The 17,109-nt window shown below is 42.9% G+C and overlaps 1 protein-coding gene across 8 annotated transcripts in view; it reads left to right on the forward strand.

Moving 5' to 3' along the window:
• Positions 1 to 17,109, forward strand: part of LOC128749131 (cadherin-4-like) — a 247,847-nt gene that overhangs the window by 205,320 nt on the left and 25,418 nt on the right. For all 8 annotated transcript variants that reach the window (XM_053848402.1, XM_053848404.1, XM_053848403.1 and 5 more), the window contains 3 exons: positions 8,443 to 8,598; positions 12,995 to 13,139; positions 15,308 to 15,480. In XM_053848402.1, the coding sequence (XP_053704377.1) occupies positions 8,443 to 8,598; positions 12,995 to 13,139; positions 15,308 to 15,480 (474 nt within the window). The remainder of the gene's footprint in view (positions 1 to 8,442; positions 8,599 to 12,994; positions 13,140 to 15,307; positions 15,481 to 17,109) is intronic.

Raw genomic sequence — 17,109 nt, forward strand, 5'->3', positions numbered from 1 at the left:
CCAGTGGATAGCACCTTTACATGCGCAGGTGTGGTTATGTACGTGTCACGACAGATGGCATTGAAAGAAAGTAGAAGAGATTTCTATTGATCTCAGAGGGATTCATGAAAGTTGCGACACTTTTTCAGGCACTTCAGTCCGTGCTTGAATTCAAGAAAGCGCACGGCATTCATTACCTTCAAGGGAAGGTTGCCTTGATGCACTTTCAACAAGCTTCATTTCTTGGTAAATAAATTGGTAATGATGGAAACGTATTCATCAGTCTTTAGTAACAAGTCAAAGCATGCGAGGGAACAAAGTCAATACAGTAAATAGATGTTGCGGGGTCCTGACAACAGGAAGCGACTCGTATGAATATGAGACATTAAACAACATCATATTAAATTAAAGCTGCGATATAGCAAGATTTATTAATCATTTCTGTCCTTGATAGAAGCCAGAAGTTCTTCAACGACTTTTTTCAAAGCGGAGGAGGAGGAAGTTGACACCAAAGGAGTCAATTCTAACCAGAAACAGGTGTTACAAGTGTTCAAGTGAGAATCAGACTTCATAAGAAACCAGCGGGGGATTGTTATTTTCTTACCCAGAGCCTCTCGCGCTGGTTAAGATGGACTGATTTCTCCCAAATTTTGAGGTGGCACAAGATGGAAACCATCCCTTAAGTGCCTGTTTTGAGTGGCTCCTGAGTGCAAGTTAATGGTCTGGATTAAGGAATCATTCGGAGAGACAGATGGGATGGAAGTCAGTAAAAAATGGCTGTTGACCATTATCTAAGATTCAGCTTCTGAAGTGCTTGTAGCTGTCAGGTGGCGATGGATGACGTCCTTATAGAGTGCCCTGATCGATACACGAGTGCGTGCTGCCGATCATGTCTTTATTTCTCTTCTTTGAATCTTACGTTTGTCTCTGCTTAGTTTAAGATCAAAATGTTAGGAGCATGTCCTGCTGCTGTTGGTCTACTCCTTGGTATGCAGTGTTTTTTTTTTCTCTCCATTATCTCTCTGAAGTCAACATGTTTTTTTATAAATATTTTTTTGGGTGTGGTGAGGAGCAGAGGGATATTAATAGACACGTCACACACTGGAGCTCCCATTTAATTCAACAAGAAGCCAGTTGTTTTCTAAGACCCTCGCATGGATGCATTACACACAGGCTGGATTTAGACTGAGGACTTTGTGTGTTAGTTTAGCTACCTAAATCAGACACCACAATGGTATATCAGAGCCCTTAAGGCCTCCTTAATGACTCGCCCTCACACTTGTCAACACATCAATAAAAACAGCAGATAAATCCCCCACTAAAGCCTTGGTGCGACCTTGACTGGAGCCATCTTTAGGGAAATATCCGTCCAAGATTGTGTCCATTGAACCGACTTCAAACCAAATCAAATGAAGGTTTGAATGAAGATTGAAGGATTGTGTCTTGCCAAGATGTGTTTCCTCAGAAGCCAAGTTGCCAAATTGTTTGTACATAAAGGCCAGACATGACTGGAGGTACTGTATTTACTTTGTAATGATGGAGAGATGACAATGATTTGAGGAGGTAAACCATCTTGCGCGCCTTCACCACTGAAATGCCCCTCCAGTCCGTGCTGGGTCAAAGCCAAACGCATAAACTGAAGCTATCACTGTCTTAAGTTCACAGCATTCGCCAACTGACAAGACTTTATCGACACAAAAGACAAAACTTTATGAAGAAAATTCCGGCTAAGAGCCCAGAACACTAAGACAGAAAAATTGGCTGGAGGCTTTTCTTTTGTTGGCTGTGATATCTTTAAAAGGAGCCAGCATTCCGAGTTATGTGAGTAATTGTCAAACTGGACAGAGATGACTCATCTGCGCTTCAAAGTAAAGAGCGATCAGAAATGCTCAATAATGAATGGAGTAAGATCGATGAAACTATTAGTTTGAGTTGCGTTTTTGATGGTGAGTTTGGACGCTGCTGTTGCTGCATGGAGCTGGAGATCAGAGCAAATGTTTCGGGCTGGTTCTACATTTGGTGAGCTCCAATATTCTGGTGCTTGCTGGGACTTTTTGTCTCTTCCCTTCACTCTCTGTTGTAGAGGAGAGTAAACTTCACCAAGGACTCACTGAGGTTCCTTTTAAAGAGAAATCGAAGAGAAGAGTGGTAAGTAGCGCTCGAGGCATTTTTGCTGCGGAATCCAACACTTTTTTGTTAAAAACAGAAACTACTTGAGTAGCTGATCAGCTGGAAGAGAAGCAACAACAGGGCTATTGAACTTTGTGGGTGTGATCAGTCTCGGCAAGGACCCAAACGCGGGAGAGGTTCAGATTCACAGGGAGGGAAATAATGGTGAGAACAAAACGGGTCAAAAGTGCTCTCAAGGAAGGTTAGAATTGCTCATCCAATGGGGAGATGCAAACAAGACAGACGAAGCGCACACAGGAAGACGAAAAAAAACATCTCAAAAACTCAACAGGAATTGACCGCAGCACACAAGGCTAACTGGACCGAAAAGCTCAAACACGACGAACATAACTGACGCCGTCTAGCAAGATGTGTCTCATCTCATTTTTACTGAACCATCTGTAAGTACCATTTTTTATTGGTGAGCTTGATCCTGTATTAGTGTCCGTAATAACTATTAAAGGCACCACGGACTCACAACACAGTAGCAGGTCTTGTTTACTTCTTGAAACGCAAATATCAGTCTTCAAATTTTCCTTTAAGTGCAACTAATTTTCAGGAATTTTCCAGATTAATTCTTGACGTTGATCATCCTTATAGTTTTTGGGGCACTTTACATTAGTTTTACACTTTGGCCCCCAGGCCATGAGTTTGACCCTTGATTTAATGCTAGCAAATGAAAGCTGACCAATGTAAACAAACCCCTTCGAACTTTGTTTTTTCCACTTCTAACTGTAGTTACCTTTAAAAAAAAAAACACTGAAAATGCTTTTTTAATCCGTATCCAGTAAGACACTTGCAGCTGCTGAGCTTTCCCTCACATGTCATGTCCATAATGCCAGCCAATGAATTATCTCCTGACCGCAATGTTTTTCCAAAGAAAAGCGCAGCTTTAAATGTGATGGATGAGCAAAGGAAAATTCAAAAGCGAAAGGGGTCAGTCATTTAAAAACCATTAATCTAGCCGGCTCACATTCACCTCCCCATCGATCACCTCACTCTCCCAAGTGTCAAATATCTGGGAGGGTTTAGGACCATTTCAACTGTTTTACAAATCACTGCTTTCATTCAGAAAGACTTATTTCCCCCCTTGTGTTAATCCGGTAAATTATCAATAAAAACGTTCTTCAGCTATATAAAAATGGACAATTGTAATTTTAAGTAACAACTATGCAGCACATTTTATCTGACTTTAAATAAGTGATTTTTTTTTTCCTCCCACTAATGTTCAAACAGACGTGTGCCATCTCAAATCTAAGCAGTTCTTTGAATACTTTCAAGCATTTCCATTAATATTAAAGCGAGAATTAATTCCTCCACACCCCAGCAAGCGCCGCTTCTGTTTCCTGCCCCTCGCCATCTCTTTTCCCGGCAGACCCTGTGGCATGATAATTTCTCATTCGATACAGTTTTGCCAGGCAGAAGGCGGCTAAGCTCAGCGATACCATCTCCTTAAGAGGCAGACAAGTTGTCAGTAATGAAGGGAACAACTTTGATCCGTCAACAAATGGGTCATTACGACGCTGTCTAGTTTCTGATGCCGGGTGTTGCAGTCACGACTGTCAAGCTGGCTTCTCCTTTCGCTGTTCATCATTACTTCTTTTCTTCCCATCTGTAAAACATGAGTGTGGAAAGAAAAAAGAAACACAAAAGAAGACATTTGCGGGAAGGAGAAAATAGATGTATGCGATTGTTAGAGCTCATGAAAATTCACAATGTGTTATGTTAGAAAATGTGGAGATGAAACGTGCTTGTATGAAAAGAGGACGGTCTGTCCCTTTCATGCTGGGAATTCTTCAACACATTTCCTCGATTTCCCGCGTAAATACGGGGGAAATGACAGCGACGGAGCTTGTCACAATATCCCCAGATGAATAGAAGATGGTGATAGAAATGCCACGGCAGATTCATCTTCTGCAACAATTCTTTTTTTTTAATTATTTCTGACTGAACTAGAGGTGCGTGAGAATGGGTGCAAACACACAGCACAACAGTTCTTAGAAGAATAATAGCAACATTTCGCTGAAAATAGTTGCGGCGCAAAGTGAGTTAGATGTTTTCTTGTGAACTTTGAACGCATTGTGTCCATGCTGCAGTTCTGAATGACGTCCACTAGTCTTGCTTTGAGCGTCTTTGTCATTCAAGGGAAAGAGACCAACACTGGTGGAGAGGTCGCAGTTCCGACATGCTAACATTTTCTCAGCTCACGCCACGTTTATTCTCTCCCCCGACAGTAAAAAGTGTTCACGCGAAGGTCGTGCACATTAGCCGTTTCAATAGCATCCTCCAGTGTGAGACAACAAAGCTCACAAATAGTTTGCAGGAAGTGATTGGACTGGAGATTCTGCCGCTGCACAGTTTTAAAAGTGCCTCGGTGAACGTTGTGGGAGGGAAAGCTAATTGGCTGGAATTACTGTGGAGAAGTGCGGCTGAATCTCTCTCCGCTCCGAGCGAACGGTGAGAAATCAGGGGGGCGGGGAAAACCCAAATGGAATTATAGAGAGCTATCACTTCCTAACTGGTGAGGATTTATACACCACTGCCAAGGCCAACGGATTGAAGTAATTTTATTTTTCATGCATGCCTTCAGTCTCCGCAGAGACCTTTCGTAAAGACGGAGAGAGAAACTACGGCGGGATGAGAGGAAAGGGGGAGGAGTAGAAATGAGAGCAGGGGAGTTAAGGGAAGAAGGGAGGGCAAAGGAAAGGCAAGACAAGGAGAGGGGTGGAGAAAAGCTGGGGTGGAGTGAGTGTGGGAGACTGTAATGATGGCTTGTATTTGCTAATGCGACAGGAGAGGTAGCTGAAGTCAGCATGCTGCAGCCACGCAGGCTTTTACTGGGCCTCCAGCTGTGTGGCTGTTGGATGACTGGGGGTTTCACAGGATGAGTTGAAGGAATATCAGCTGTAACTTATTTGCATGGAGCGTCTTCAACTTATTGAGCCCCTCAAGAGGCGCTGAGAGATTTGAGATGTTGAGATAAAGGACAGTAGTAGCAGCAGTCGGCGTGAGTGATGTGTTTTTGTCCTCGACACCGGGCGGCGTGGGGATGACACCTGTCTAATAAGCGGTGTCCTTGCGTTGCTGTTGTCGGTGTCGCGGCGCCAACTCTTTTCACAGCAGGTCTCCGCTGTGTCAAACCGCAGTGTGTCTAATTTGGTGCCTGAAAGAAGGAGAGTCTTTTCAAAAGACGCTTCACTTTGTGTGCAAGTCTTTGCCCGCACGTCTGGTTTTGATGTTTACAGTCCTGTAGTGGGTCGGGGATGAATTAAACTACAATGATCGCGCCCAAACTGGACGTTCTGAGTGACTGATGTTCTACAAAATCCAGGCAAAAATGGCGGCGTAAATCCTGGTCCTCAGGATCACTTTCCAATCCTACTTGTCACAATATCCCCAGATGAATAGAAGATGGTGATAGAAATGCCACGGCAGATTCATCTTCTGCAACAATTATTTTTGTTTAATTATTTCTGACTGAACTAGAGGTGCATGAGAATGGGTGCAAACACACAGCACAACAGTTCTTAGAAGAATAATAGCAAAATTTCGCTGAAAATAGTTGCGGCGCAAAGTGAGTTAGATGTTTTCTACTGTACGGAGGTTAACACGCCCTGATATTCTATTATGTCCACAATCTACGTCACATTTTGAAACACCATGTTCATTGTTGGGAATTTTAATTAAGTTTATGGCCTCAGAAAATTAACTAAGCCCCTTTCATTCCCTCACTTTTCCCCCGTAATGAGCTGCTCCCGGCGATTCCTCTTCCCTCACAATCCGTCCCGAGCACCGAATCAATGCAACTGCCCACTTCCTGCGCCGAATAAATCACTCCAGGAGACTGTGAATGGTGAAGCCAAGAAAAACAAGTATGTTTCACCACTTGAACATTGTCGCAGGAGGAGGAGGAAGGAATGCTTCTGAAGCAAAAAAAAAACAAAAAACGTTTAGTTATGAAGCAAATTATGCAGCAGTTTAAATTTATAAAACACCACAGGCCGCATGGAAATATGTAATAACACTCTTTCTGTGGTCAGACATTCGGGCCCTCGAGGGAGCTCGTCTGGTTTTGAGCTCAGTGGAACATTACACCGACTTGCAGTTCGTCGTCCACCGATTCAGCAAGTTTGTACAAAAGAAAGCTCTTAAAATGTGTCTCAGCACATACTTGTGGTCCTCATGGGTGCACGTTAACCTCACCTGCTCCCACATTTTACTAAAATACAAAACACTGTCTGGAGCTTAAAGCATAAATCCTCGGTGATGTGCAAAGCTCTAATGGCTATTACAAAGTTTACTTTCTGCTTCAAGTTATGTGCTGTTTAGGAGGCTGGTGTTTGTTTAGGTGCGGCCGGTAATTCCGCTGGGATTAACTCGTCTTTTAAACTCACTGAGGCACAGATTATTGCAATCGATTTATTACTTTATACTCACAAACTAGTCTGTGATAGTTCAATCTCCCCAGGGGTCTCAAACAGGTCCTGAATCCAGCTAGCACTCATATAAGAGCACACAGAAGCAAGACGTTTGGGAGCCTTTCCCGACACGCTCAGCAGCCAGGAGAGTGTTACGCTGCAAATTCTTTCTCTCACATTTCACTTGAAGAGATCAGACAAGTGAACGATAAACCAAGTTTTATCAAAGTGCTGGAGGTTCCATTAATGCAAATTCATCGACCCCGAAGGCATCAGACTCGCTATAGTGAAAAGCAATGACACCCCTCGACCATCCAAGTCCCATAATACACTGCACTTACAGCTCTCATTGGGCTCCGTTTTCTGATGAGATTTTCTCTCTTGCAATTGCAGCGCACAATAATTGGATTTAGAATTTGTTTGGTAATGATTCTCTTTATGCTTTCAACTTAAATTCATGGTCTATAAAATGTGTTCAGCGTTTGGCTGTGGCCCCAAGTTGTGAAGAGGAGCGAGAAGGATCAGAGTGGCTGGTCCTGAGTATGCCATGCCAAACACAGACAGGGACAGAGCGGTGGTGAAACCTCAGGCCCGAGGGCCAAATCTGGTCTGCTGCTTCATCTGCATGGGAAACAAGAGCTGAGCATGTGTGTTGATGGTGTCAATTTTCCAAAATATTGACAAACACAACAGAGGTTTGAGCGTCAATAATGATGCCTGTGCACCACTTTGGCCCTGCTAATGGCATGTAATGTACTAGTAACACCGACTTACAACCACCCGTACTTATGACCACGGCCAGCAGATGCCAGCAGATTGTTTTTATTTTATTTGTTTGTTGTCTTTTATTCAATGTCTGGCACCGCAGCACAGTATCCCAGCATCTCACTCTCACACAGCCATCTACCACTACAGTAGCACCTATAACCCTCGCGTCGGCTATTTTGAATGGCATTCCACTTCTGTCCAGTCCGACTTACGACCGGTTGGTCGGAACTGATCTCGGTCGTAAGTCGGATGTTACTTGTATTGTAATTTCCAAGATCCCCGCCAACCATTCCTCATAATGTTTATAACTAGATCTTCTAAATCTTTTCACGTTTTTGTTGCCTCATTTCTCTTTTACGCTCCCTTAAATCATTTTTTCATAACGCTCTGACAAACCGTCTTTTATATGTGACAGCTCAGGTTAAGCCATCCCAGTCGCCCTGAAAGTATAATTCCCCCTAATGGATTATTCAAATAACATCGCAATCTGACACGTGTTCTTCTTTTCTCGCAGCCACCTCTCAAAGCTAAAACGTCCCTGAAAACACCAGTGCCTGACTCCAACACTGGTACTCATGTAAATCAGCCCTCCACTTCCCATCTCTCACAGATATTAAATAATTCTAATCTCAGCCTCAAATCCAGCCTCCATGAAACAATTATTGTCCCAGCGCTGAATTGCCTCCCTGCAAATGTTGTTATTGTCGTGCAGCCTTCTCCGCTAATGCACAGCAAGCATCTCATGATGTCATTTTCAAATTGATTTCCATCCACTTCCTGTGTTTTTGGGCTTTTTATTTGGGGCACTACCCGACCGTCTAAGCCAAGTGTAATTGTATGCAGATTTTCCCATCATCTTTTCCTCGGCAGAAATTATTGAACTCAAAAATGTCTGTTTTTGAGGCAGTTCAGTTCTGCAAAGCAGAATGCACCGCTCTCCTCACGGCGGCGCGAATGGAATCCTTGAGTACCATAGCTTGAATCGCCTACTGAAGTGTGTGAATTTCATCAAAGAAATATTGCATTGTTAAGTTACTTTGAGCTTTGTATCAAGGTTTGACTTATGTGTCTGGATCGGCTGAACACGTGGTTTGCTTGTGTCTCACAGATCCGTTCGGATCAGGACCAAGACATTTCCATTCGATACAGCATCACTGGAGTGGGAGCAGATCAGCCGCCCAATGAAGTGTTCAACATCGATCCAGTGCTTGGGAAAATGTTTGTGACCAAACCCTTAGACCGGGAACATCGCTCCTCTTACCACGTGAGTGGGGGTACACCTGTCATAATTTGGGGGTCTGAGGGGCGCCACGCTTTCTACACAATTACTTGAAAAGATGCAGAAAAAAACAGACATTTATAATTTTTTTTATTTATTATACATTTATTAATAGAGAATATTGTGACAATACATGTGTAAGCTTTTTAGAGCTCAAGGCCCAGGGGTTAAAACAAGCCTGAAACATCATTTTATTTGGCCCAAAGCTTGCTAATTTAAACCACAACAAATGCAGCATCCTGGCTGATAGTGTTCAAACCGTGACCTATGATTATACTTCACGCTTCATCATTCCACAGGCTATTTATCACCGAGCTGGGCTCAGAAATTGGCCCGATATCCTACAAAAAATGGTGGTAAATGAGATAACACACGCTGCATCCAAGTGACTTTTATTTCCTGTTTAATCTGTGACAATAAATGTTTTTTTTTTTGGGACATTTTGCATTATAGTTATCAATGAATGTATGACAATAAGAGGCATACACAAAAAAAGAGTATTCAAGAATGCAATTTAAAAATGTAAGATGTACAAACCAGGAAATGGGAAATGCAATTTAAAAAAAATAAAAGTGAAATCTACAACATATAGACTTGTGACTCCATACAAAGATGCTGTTTCGGGTGATGCCCCCATGCAAATAGGAAGTAAAAGCCAGGTTTTCACATCTGACTTTAAGTGGCATTTTTAGGTCTGTCACCACGACTAATGGCAGAAGATGCCCGCAGCCTGAAAAATTGAGGCTTTCTCTGCTATTGCTGCCACAACTACAAAGTAAAAGTAGCACAAAGGCATCAGATGCTGTCATGAAAAAGCCTTTCTTATACGAAAACACTGCATTGAGAGGATTCGCTGCTGCCATGTTTCCCATTTCAGCTCCTCCAAGTCGGTTTAAATAATGCCCAAGAAATGTGAATTGTGGGAGAAAATGCATCTCATTGATGTGTTTTTAAAAGGCGTGTCAAGTGCGGACGAGGTATTCCGGATGGTGAACGTTGGAAATGCAGATGAGTCGTGGGATCAAACTTGAGATGTTAATCAAGTAGAAAAGTGATTGCCTTTAATTTATTTATGAGTCATATTCGCGAGGTGGTGTTCATTTATTTACTCCCAAACTCAAGCAAGGACGTTACAAAGTTACCGTGCCACTTGTGTATTTCCGGGCGGTGTAAATACCAGATATGAGAGAGAAACCTTGGAGCGTCTGCTGTTATCACGATGACACCTCAGTGTTTTCTCCTCTCAGTCTTTTCAGATAATAACTTTAATGTGGACGGAGAATTACGCTATGAGTTCTTTAAACATGGCGGTAATCTCCAGCTCCTGCTGTTATTGAATTAAGGGGTGGGAGCGTGTGTGATGGTGGGACGAGGGGGTTGGAGATAAGCGTGCTGGCTCTCCGGCCGCTGCAGCGAGAACTGATGGGTAGTGCACAGATATTGGGTGCGAGACGGATCAGACAATGCAGTGGTAGAAAGTAAAGTCAAATTAACCCCAGAGAGACCTGTAGACTCAATTTCAGCGTAGGTGTGCGATGGAAGAGGGTTTGGAAGGAAGGATGGGAGCGGTGGAGAAGAGTGAGGAGCCTTTGGGAGGATGTTACTTATTCTATTTCCTGTCACAATGAGCCTGCAGTCTATTTCACTTATCTGGCTCTCAAGGTCCTGCAGTGGACGGGGAACACTTTTCCAATCAGTCAGATGAAAACGTTCGGTTTCCTCAGTTCAAGTGCAGATGCTTGTCTCATTTATTTCCTTCGCGGAGTCTTCTGTGGGGCGTTCTTTATGTGGTGTCAAACCCCACGCCCAAGGGCCCAATCTGCCCGGCAATGTGCTATATATGGCCCCTAAAAACTGTGAAGATGTAGTAGGTCATTGAGCTCTAAAATCAAAGCATTGTATCATGAAAACAGAGCATGTGTACATGCTTCATACACCTTTGCTTTAGGGGGTTTCCTGCAGTCCTATATCTACGTTCTACCGGAATTGAAAAAAACAGGCTTTGATGTTATTGGGAATATCTACAGCACATTTTTGTCACCACTTTTTTTATTCCAATGAACCCCAAAATGAAACAGACCACCGTGAGAGCGCAGTGCGATGGTGTTATGATAGCGACCTGCTATGGCAACCCCTGATGGGAAATGCTGAAAAAAAACAAACTGTTTTCTGGTCGGAAAAAAACAGTCTTGTCAAGCTTCAAAGATGATTTAAAAGTAAACAAGTGATTTCTTCTGAAATTCACGGTTTCCAAATCGATTTGTCTCATCAGCGACTGAACCCAGATACGTCAGAAAGCACATGCTTTGAAATTAAAGTCGCAGCTTGACTTCCCAAGTCTCCTCTGGCTTAAGCTCTCGCCACTCACAAAACATTTTCTCTTCTCTTCACTCATTTTACATCATTAAAATTACCACTTTTTATGACTAGAATAACAATCGCTGTCAGATTGGTGGGACTATTTTCCTCCTGTGATTTATCCTCTGTACTTTTCCTCCACACATTTTTTTTTCAAGTTGTCAGGACATATTTTATTCTATTTATTGAGTTTAGCAAGTTTATGTCCAGTCCTTGGTAGAATTCCAAGTTTCTGATTTGATTGATCTGAGCACAACTGAGCTGAATTTGTGATGAGCTGACTGCTTTTGAAGACCGAGACGGAAGAGAGTTAAGGACTCTCTTCCTTCCAAAAAAAAAAAGAAAGGAAGAATAAAGAGAAGGTTCTCAGATTCCCCAGGAAATTATACTTCTCCTTGTAAAGGCTCATGTCTGACCACACAGTTGATGAAAAATGGATTTATACCCTCAAGAAGAGTCAGTAGGTGTGAGTGAGTGTCTTAGACAGGCTGATTCCAAATCGCTGTTTCTGTTGGAAGTGTGATCGGATTGAGTTGGGATGATAAGAAAAGGGAACCATCCATTGGGGGGGGTGGAAGTTATGTTGTTACTGTTTTGTCACATTTTCTTCTTAGAATTTGCCCAATCTTTGGCAGGCGTCTTCGATATGAAACCCAACATGAGTGTAAGAACCTGGAATGTTTATTTTGCGGTTATAAACCAGTAAAGCAAGATGAGATTTTTTAAGTTTCAGCAAATCCTTTGGTCCCTGGCTGATAAAACATGCCATCACTTGATCTGGTTTTGCTTTGCCACAAGAGGCACCTAATCTGCCGACCACTGAGGAACATGGGTAATTGGACTTTTCCAGAGAGGCCAGAAATCTTCCCCAGATCTTGACAAATCATTCAAGCTCTGACTGTATTCTAAAATGGGTGAGTGGCCCCTGAAACAGGAGCGTCCAACTCAAGGCCCGCAGGTGATTATTAAAGGCCCATAATACACTGCAACAGTTGAAGCTTTTGTAAAGATGTTAAGAACTGTGAGAATGAGGTTTTAGCTCAGTGAAAAATAGACCACTTTTGTCCTGGCTGTTTTGACTGTACAGTAAATATACCGTAATTTCAGGACTATAGAGCACACCAGAATATTAGACGCACCCACTAAATTTAAGAAGGAAATTAGATCTTGTACATTAGAGGGCGCAGCGGTGCTGTCTGCAGCGTAGAAAAACGCACAAGGATCACTAGTTTTTAAAACGGGGTCCAGCCTCGAGACTGACTCAAGAAAGCAATGTTCTGAACTTTAAATCATGAACTCCTCACATCTTTTACTGACATTTAGGCGCTTAAAAAGCGCTGTTTTCACTTCCGTATCTGAAGTTCTGACACCACATTCGGTTTCAACTGCTGCTTCTTGTCTCTGGTCCTCCAAGAGATCGGTTCTGTTGGCGGAGCTGAGGACATGCAGGCGAAATTAGCGCATTTCGAATGCTTTAAGGCAAATAAAACGCTTGTGATGTTTGATGTGACAACGCTCAATATTTTGGCAGCTCTTTAGTCTCTAAAAATTCATATACTAGCCGCAAGAAAAAAGTAGCTGTTTATAGTCCGGAAATTACGCTGCCCGATTTTTTTATTTTCTTTCAGGAGCCTTCAGTGGGTTCATCTGTGCTCTGGTTTCCATCGATAACTTTCCCCTAGCATTCATAACCATAGTTTGTTTCATCTAGATTATGCATGCATTGATTTTTTTTCTCTCTCTCTCTCTCCACAAAAAAATATGCAGAGGCCAGGAAAGTTTTTCAGCTCCAAGTAAAGTGTGATCAACCTTTTGTCTCGCTTGTCTGCGCCTCACCACAGATATGCTAAATAAACAAAATCTGTTTTTTCTGCATCAAACACCAGCTCTGGGAAATCGATCGCAAAAAAAAAAAAAGAGGCGTCGTGTCACACAAGAATGGAACTCATCGTTATTCTCCAGCTTATTGCTCTCTCTTTATCGAGCGGATACTTAAGGGTCGTGATGTATTTTTGTCTTCCAGCTGCGAGCCCATGCTGTGGACATGAACGGCAACCAAGTGGAAAACCCTATTGATCTGTACATCTTTGTTATCGACATGAACGACAACCGACCGGAATTCAAAAACCAGGTGTACAATGGTTCGGTGGACGAAGGCTCCAAACCAGGTAATGGAGGTCTGCTGAGTGAACTTTTTGTCTATAGAGCCGTCAGATATTTAGAAACAGCGGCTACCTTTGTTGACTCAAGGACTTGAAGTGGCAGATTTATCTTTAATTTTACCGTACATTCTGCCATTTAAATCACCCCCACGCTGCTGAATCTTTGAAGCAATAGCTGATTTTCCATTCCCCTTGATTTAACAGACAGACAAGGAAATCAGTCTCCAGCAGCGGCTTTTCATTTGTTGGTGTGCAGCAGGGACCATAAACCAGAGAGGAGGCTGGAGAGAAGATTGAGGATTAAATGTACCACACTGTAGCACCACTGGGTCATTTTATCACCTCACCTCAGGGCTGAGGAATCATGGAGATGAGAGTTCTGTCAATTGTGTCTCTATAATGTACATCATTTTATTTTACGGTGGGAACTCCGTTTTATTTATATGATATAATTCAAGGAGTTTATTTTTATTGCTGGAAATACCAGTGGAAAATGTGGCTGGAAGCTTCCGGGACAATAAAAACACAAGGGTTCCTGCTGTCGCTCTGCAGAGTCTGGGAAAGTAAGCGTTTAATGCGGTTAAGTCTGGTATTAAGGTGCTGCAATAATTTAGTAGATATTAAACAACTGCTTCTTTACGTGTTGTTGCACAGAACGCAATTTCAGTGTGTAGCGCTCATAAATCATATTTTCTTTTCCACATTTTTTCATAAGCCTTCTGTCAACGCCATACTTTCCATCTGAAAGATGATCACTGTTTATTATTTTGCCTCTTATCTGCCTCTAGTTTGGTCCAGTGTACTTTTTTATACTCCTTGAGAGCAGCTGCATGGTCTCACAATATTGTTGCTTCCATAGCTCCTTAGTTTTGTCAGTATTCTAGCTTTAGAATGGCCCAAGAGAGAATAGATGCAGATGCTGGCCAGTTTGCTGCATTCCATCTGTTGTTGCATTGCATTGTGGGCGTGTCTTACCATTAGCTAGGATCGGTCTCTTAACCCGCTGTCACACTGCTGCTGTTGTTTTACGTCTCGCCCTTTACCATGAGTCACATGCAGCCCACTAAATATTTAATTTCATGTACATTTTTACTGTAAATTAAGTGATGTAACCTAAATTTTAAAATACTTTGTTGGTTTAATAGAGATATAAGCGGAAGATTAGCGGTGACTGAATGAATTAAACTGTTGAAAGCCAAAAATAATCTGACAAAAAACAGATCACTGGCAAGTCCTGAGGTAATTGCACCAAACTGAACGTTTATTCAGATGAAATGTCGACTTTATCGTCGCCTTAAGAGTCGTGCCGCCCTGCATTTTATCGTTTCATCTCTCCTTCTGTCTCATTCCCTCCGCACTGCACTGGTCTCCCTCCTGCCCAACACTTACAACCCTCAATGGCATGCATGACATTCAGCCGAACAATAACCATAAAAAGGAAGAGTTTCCGAGTTTAGAGCTCCAGTGGTTTCCATGGAAGGCCAATTACAGACTTGAATTAGTTTGCAAATTAAGGAGTCATTTAGGGGACCTAATCCTGTCAGGCACAGCTTAGGACGCCCGTACAAAGGGCCCATATTAAACCCCCTAAGAGTGCAGCTTAATGAAATTATCCTGCCGATGTGTGACACATGAAATTCATCACATCCTCCTCTCTATCCCTCCATCGCTACGACAAGGATGCCTTGGAAAAATCCCAAACATGGAGCCTATCCTCCGGTTTTCTTCTTCTCCCTCACTGCTTTAATTCGGGTCTTGCTGGGAGACCACGCTCCTGCTCCCTCTGGTCGAGTCAGAGACAAATGTTGCTTTGAAATGTAATGAAGTTTGAAAACGGGAGCTGCCGTTACAATTACATTCGGACAGGCGCTGTCACTAGGATGATATCACTATCTTTGGCAATTAGAATTGGCTGCGAGACAGACAGTGCAGAGAGAAGCGGGAGATGAATAGATATCTGACAGGCAGCCATCCAGCGCTTATGAGAGCGTGCAGGAGAAAACAAAGACCGACTTATGGAACGGGAGCTGATGAGAAACTGAAGAATTCCTTCTTCTCCAGCTCAAAGAAGTGATATTGACATTCTCCCGCTTCTCTGCTTTGGATTTGAAATTGAATTTTGAATTGTGTTAAATGTATCTCTGAATGAAGGTCAAAAATCTTCTCTCCATCAGGGACGTACGTGATGCATCTTTCAGCCTTCGATGCCGACGACAACACCACAGCCAACGGCATGGTACGCTACCGAATCCTGTCTCAGACGCCGCACAGCCCCATCCCCAACATGTTCACCATCAACAGTGAGACGGGAGACATCGTGACGGTGGCGCCAGGCCTGGATCGAGAGGTGAGTCCAGCACAACAGACAGGATAATCGCCACTCCCGCGTCCAGTGTGGTCAAATGGTTTGATAACAGAGCTCAATGGCCAACATTGTTCTTCCTGATGACACTCACAATAACTTTAGAGTGCTTTGTTGCAATTTGTCCCCTCACACGTTTTACAGTAAATTGCCTCAATCGGTCACCTTGCTTCGGGAGCCATGAAAACGGTGACACAAAATGTCTGTACGCTCTCGGCGGGATGTGACAGCTGTTCTATGAAAATATCTTATCTTCCCTCCAAGGTGTCGTCGCTGACAGACCTATTAAGAACACATCGTGCTCAAGTGGTCTTGTTCACTTGTTTAGTGTCTGGAAATGTGTGAGATTGAATCACCTTTATTTAAAAAGTACATTGCAAAACCTGTCTAATGACGGCAGTATACCTAAATAGATGGGAAAAGTGGAGCTGTTTGGTGCAGAAGGAGCTTATAAATGGATAAGTTCAGTCCGACCCTTCTGTGCATCCACTGTACCCTCGGCTATAATGCAGAATTTTCGCAAATTTTTTGAGTTGTTATGATTATATCTGCAGTAAAATGAGCATCATTTTATAGGTTAAATGATTGTTTTTGTTTTTTATCTGCATACGGATTAACCGTTACTTTGTCATTTACTGTAAATCTGGGGGAATTGTGAGGCAAAGCAACACGATGCAAATAACTACTTTATAATGAATATTTTTAACAGGTCAGTATGCTGCGAATACAGTGGTACCTCGGTTTTCGAACGTCCCGAAATTTGAACAAATCGGAGTTCGAACAAAATTTTCGGGATTTTTTTGCTTCGGATTTCGAAATAAAATCCAGAACGCGAACGCCGCCAAAAAAAGCTGGAAAAACCATAACGTGCGCGGACCAATCAGCTGACCCACGACGCGCTTTGTTCTTGTGTATAACACAGCCTCTGTATGCAGACGTGTCCCGTTAGCTACATTTACTGACTGCTTTTCTTCATATTGAGGTGTAAAACCTTTCCTGTCTCCACACTGGACCGTGGTAGAGTGTCACAGGGGAGGTGCTCGCTCTCAACACTCCAGGGTTTGATGTCCTGTTGTGGGCTGGAGCTGGGACAGGGATGAGGCGAGTCTGGGACAGAGCGTTACTTGGTTTATGACTTTGTCACAGCCAAACTGCACAGAAGCGCACATTCAGAGCTGGACACACACCGGGCACCTCTTCACTTCTGGAGAGACGTCACTCACTCGGCAACCCCTCCCACATGCAGCGGCCACACACATAGAGGAACAGCGCACCTGCAGCAGACACTCTACATTCACTCCTACAAAAGACTATTTTAAGGCTTGGAACACATTGTTTCTTTTTCCATTCATTGTAATGGGAAAAATCAATTCAGACTTCGAACAAATCGCTTCTCGAACGGCTGTCTGGAATGGATTGTGGTCGAGAACCGAGGTACCACTGTACACATGTGAATGTGGTTTATTTATGGTGATATATGTTTCACAAATACAAGGCAATATTAAAATGAATGAAATGAATAATACATATAAATCAGCATTTGCAGAGAAGATCTTTCCCTCTGGTGTCTCTTGCTGTAAGGCGCACGTTCTGCTTTGAAGGCGTTCACAAGGA

The sequence above is a fragment of the Synchiropus splendidus genome, chromosome 18 (genome assembly GCF_027744825.2).
Source record: "Synchiropus splendidus isolate RoL2022-P1 chromosome 18, RoL_Sspl_1.0, whole genome shotgun sequence".
Lineage (NCBI taxonomy): Eukaryota > Metazoa > Chordata > Actinopteri > Syngnathiformes > Callionymidae > Synchiropus > Synchiropus splendidus.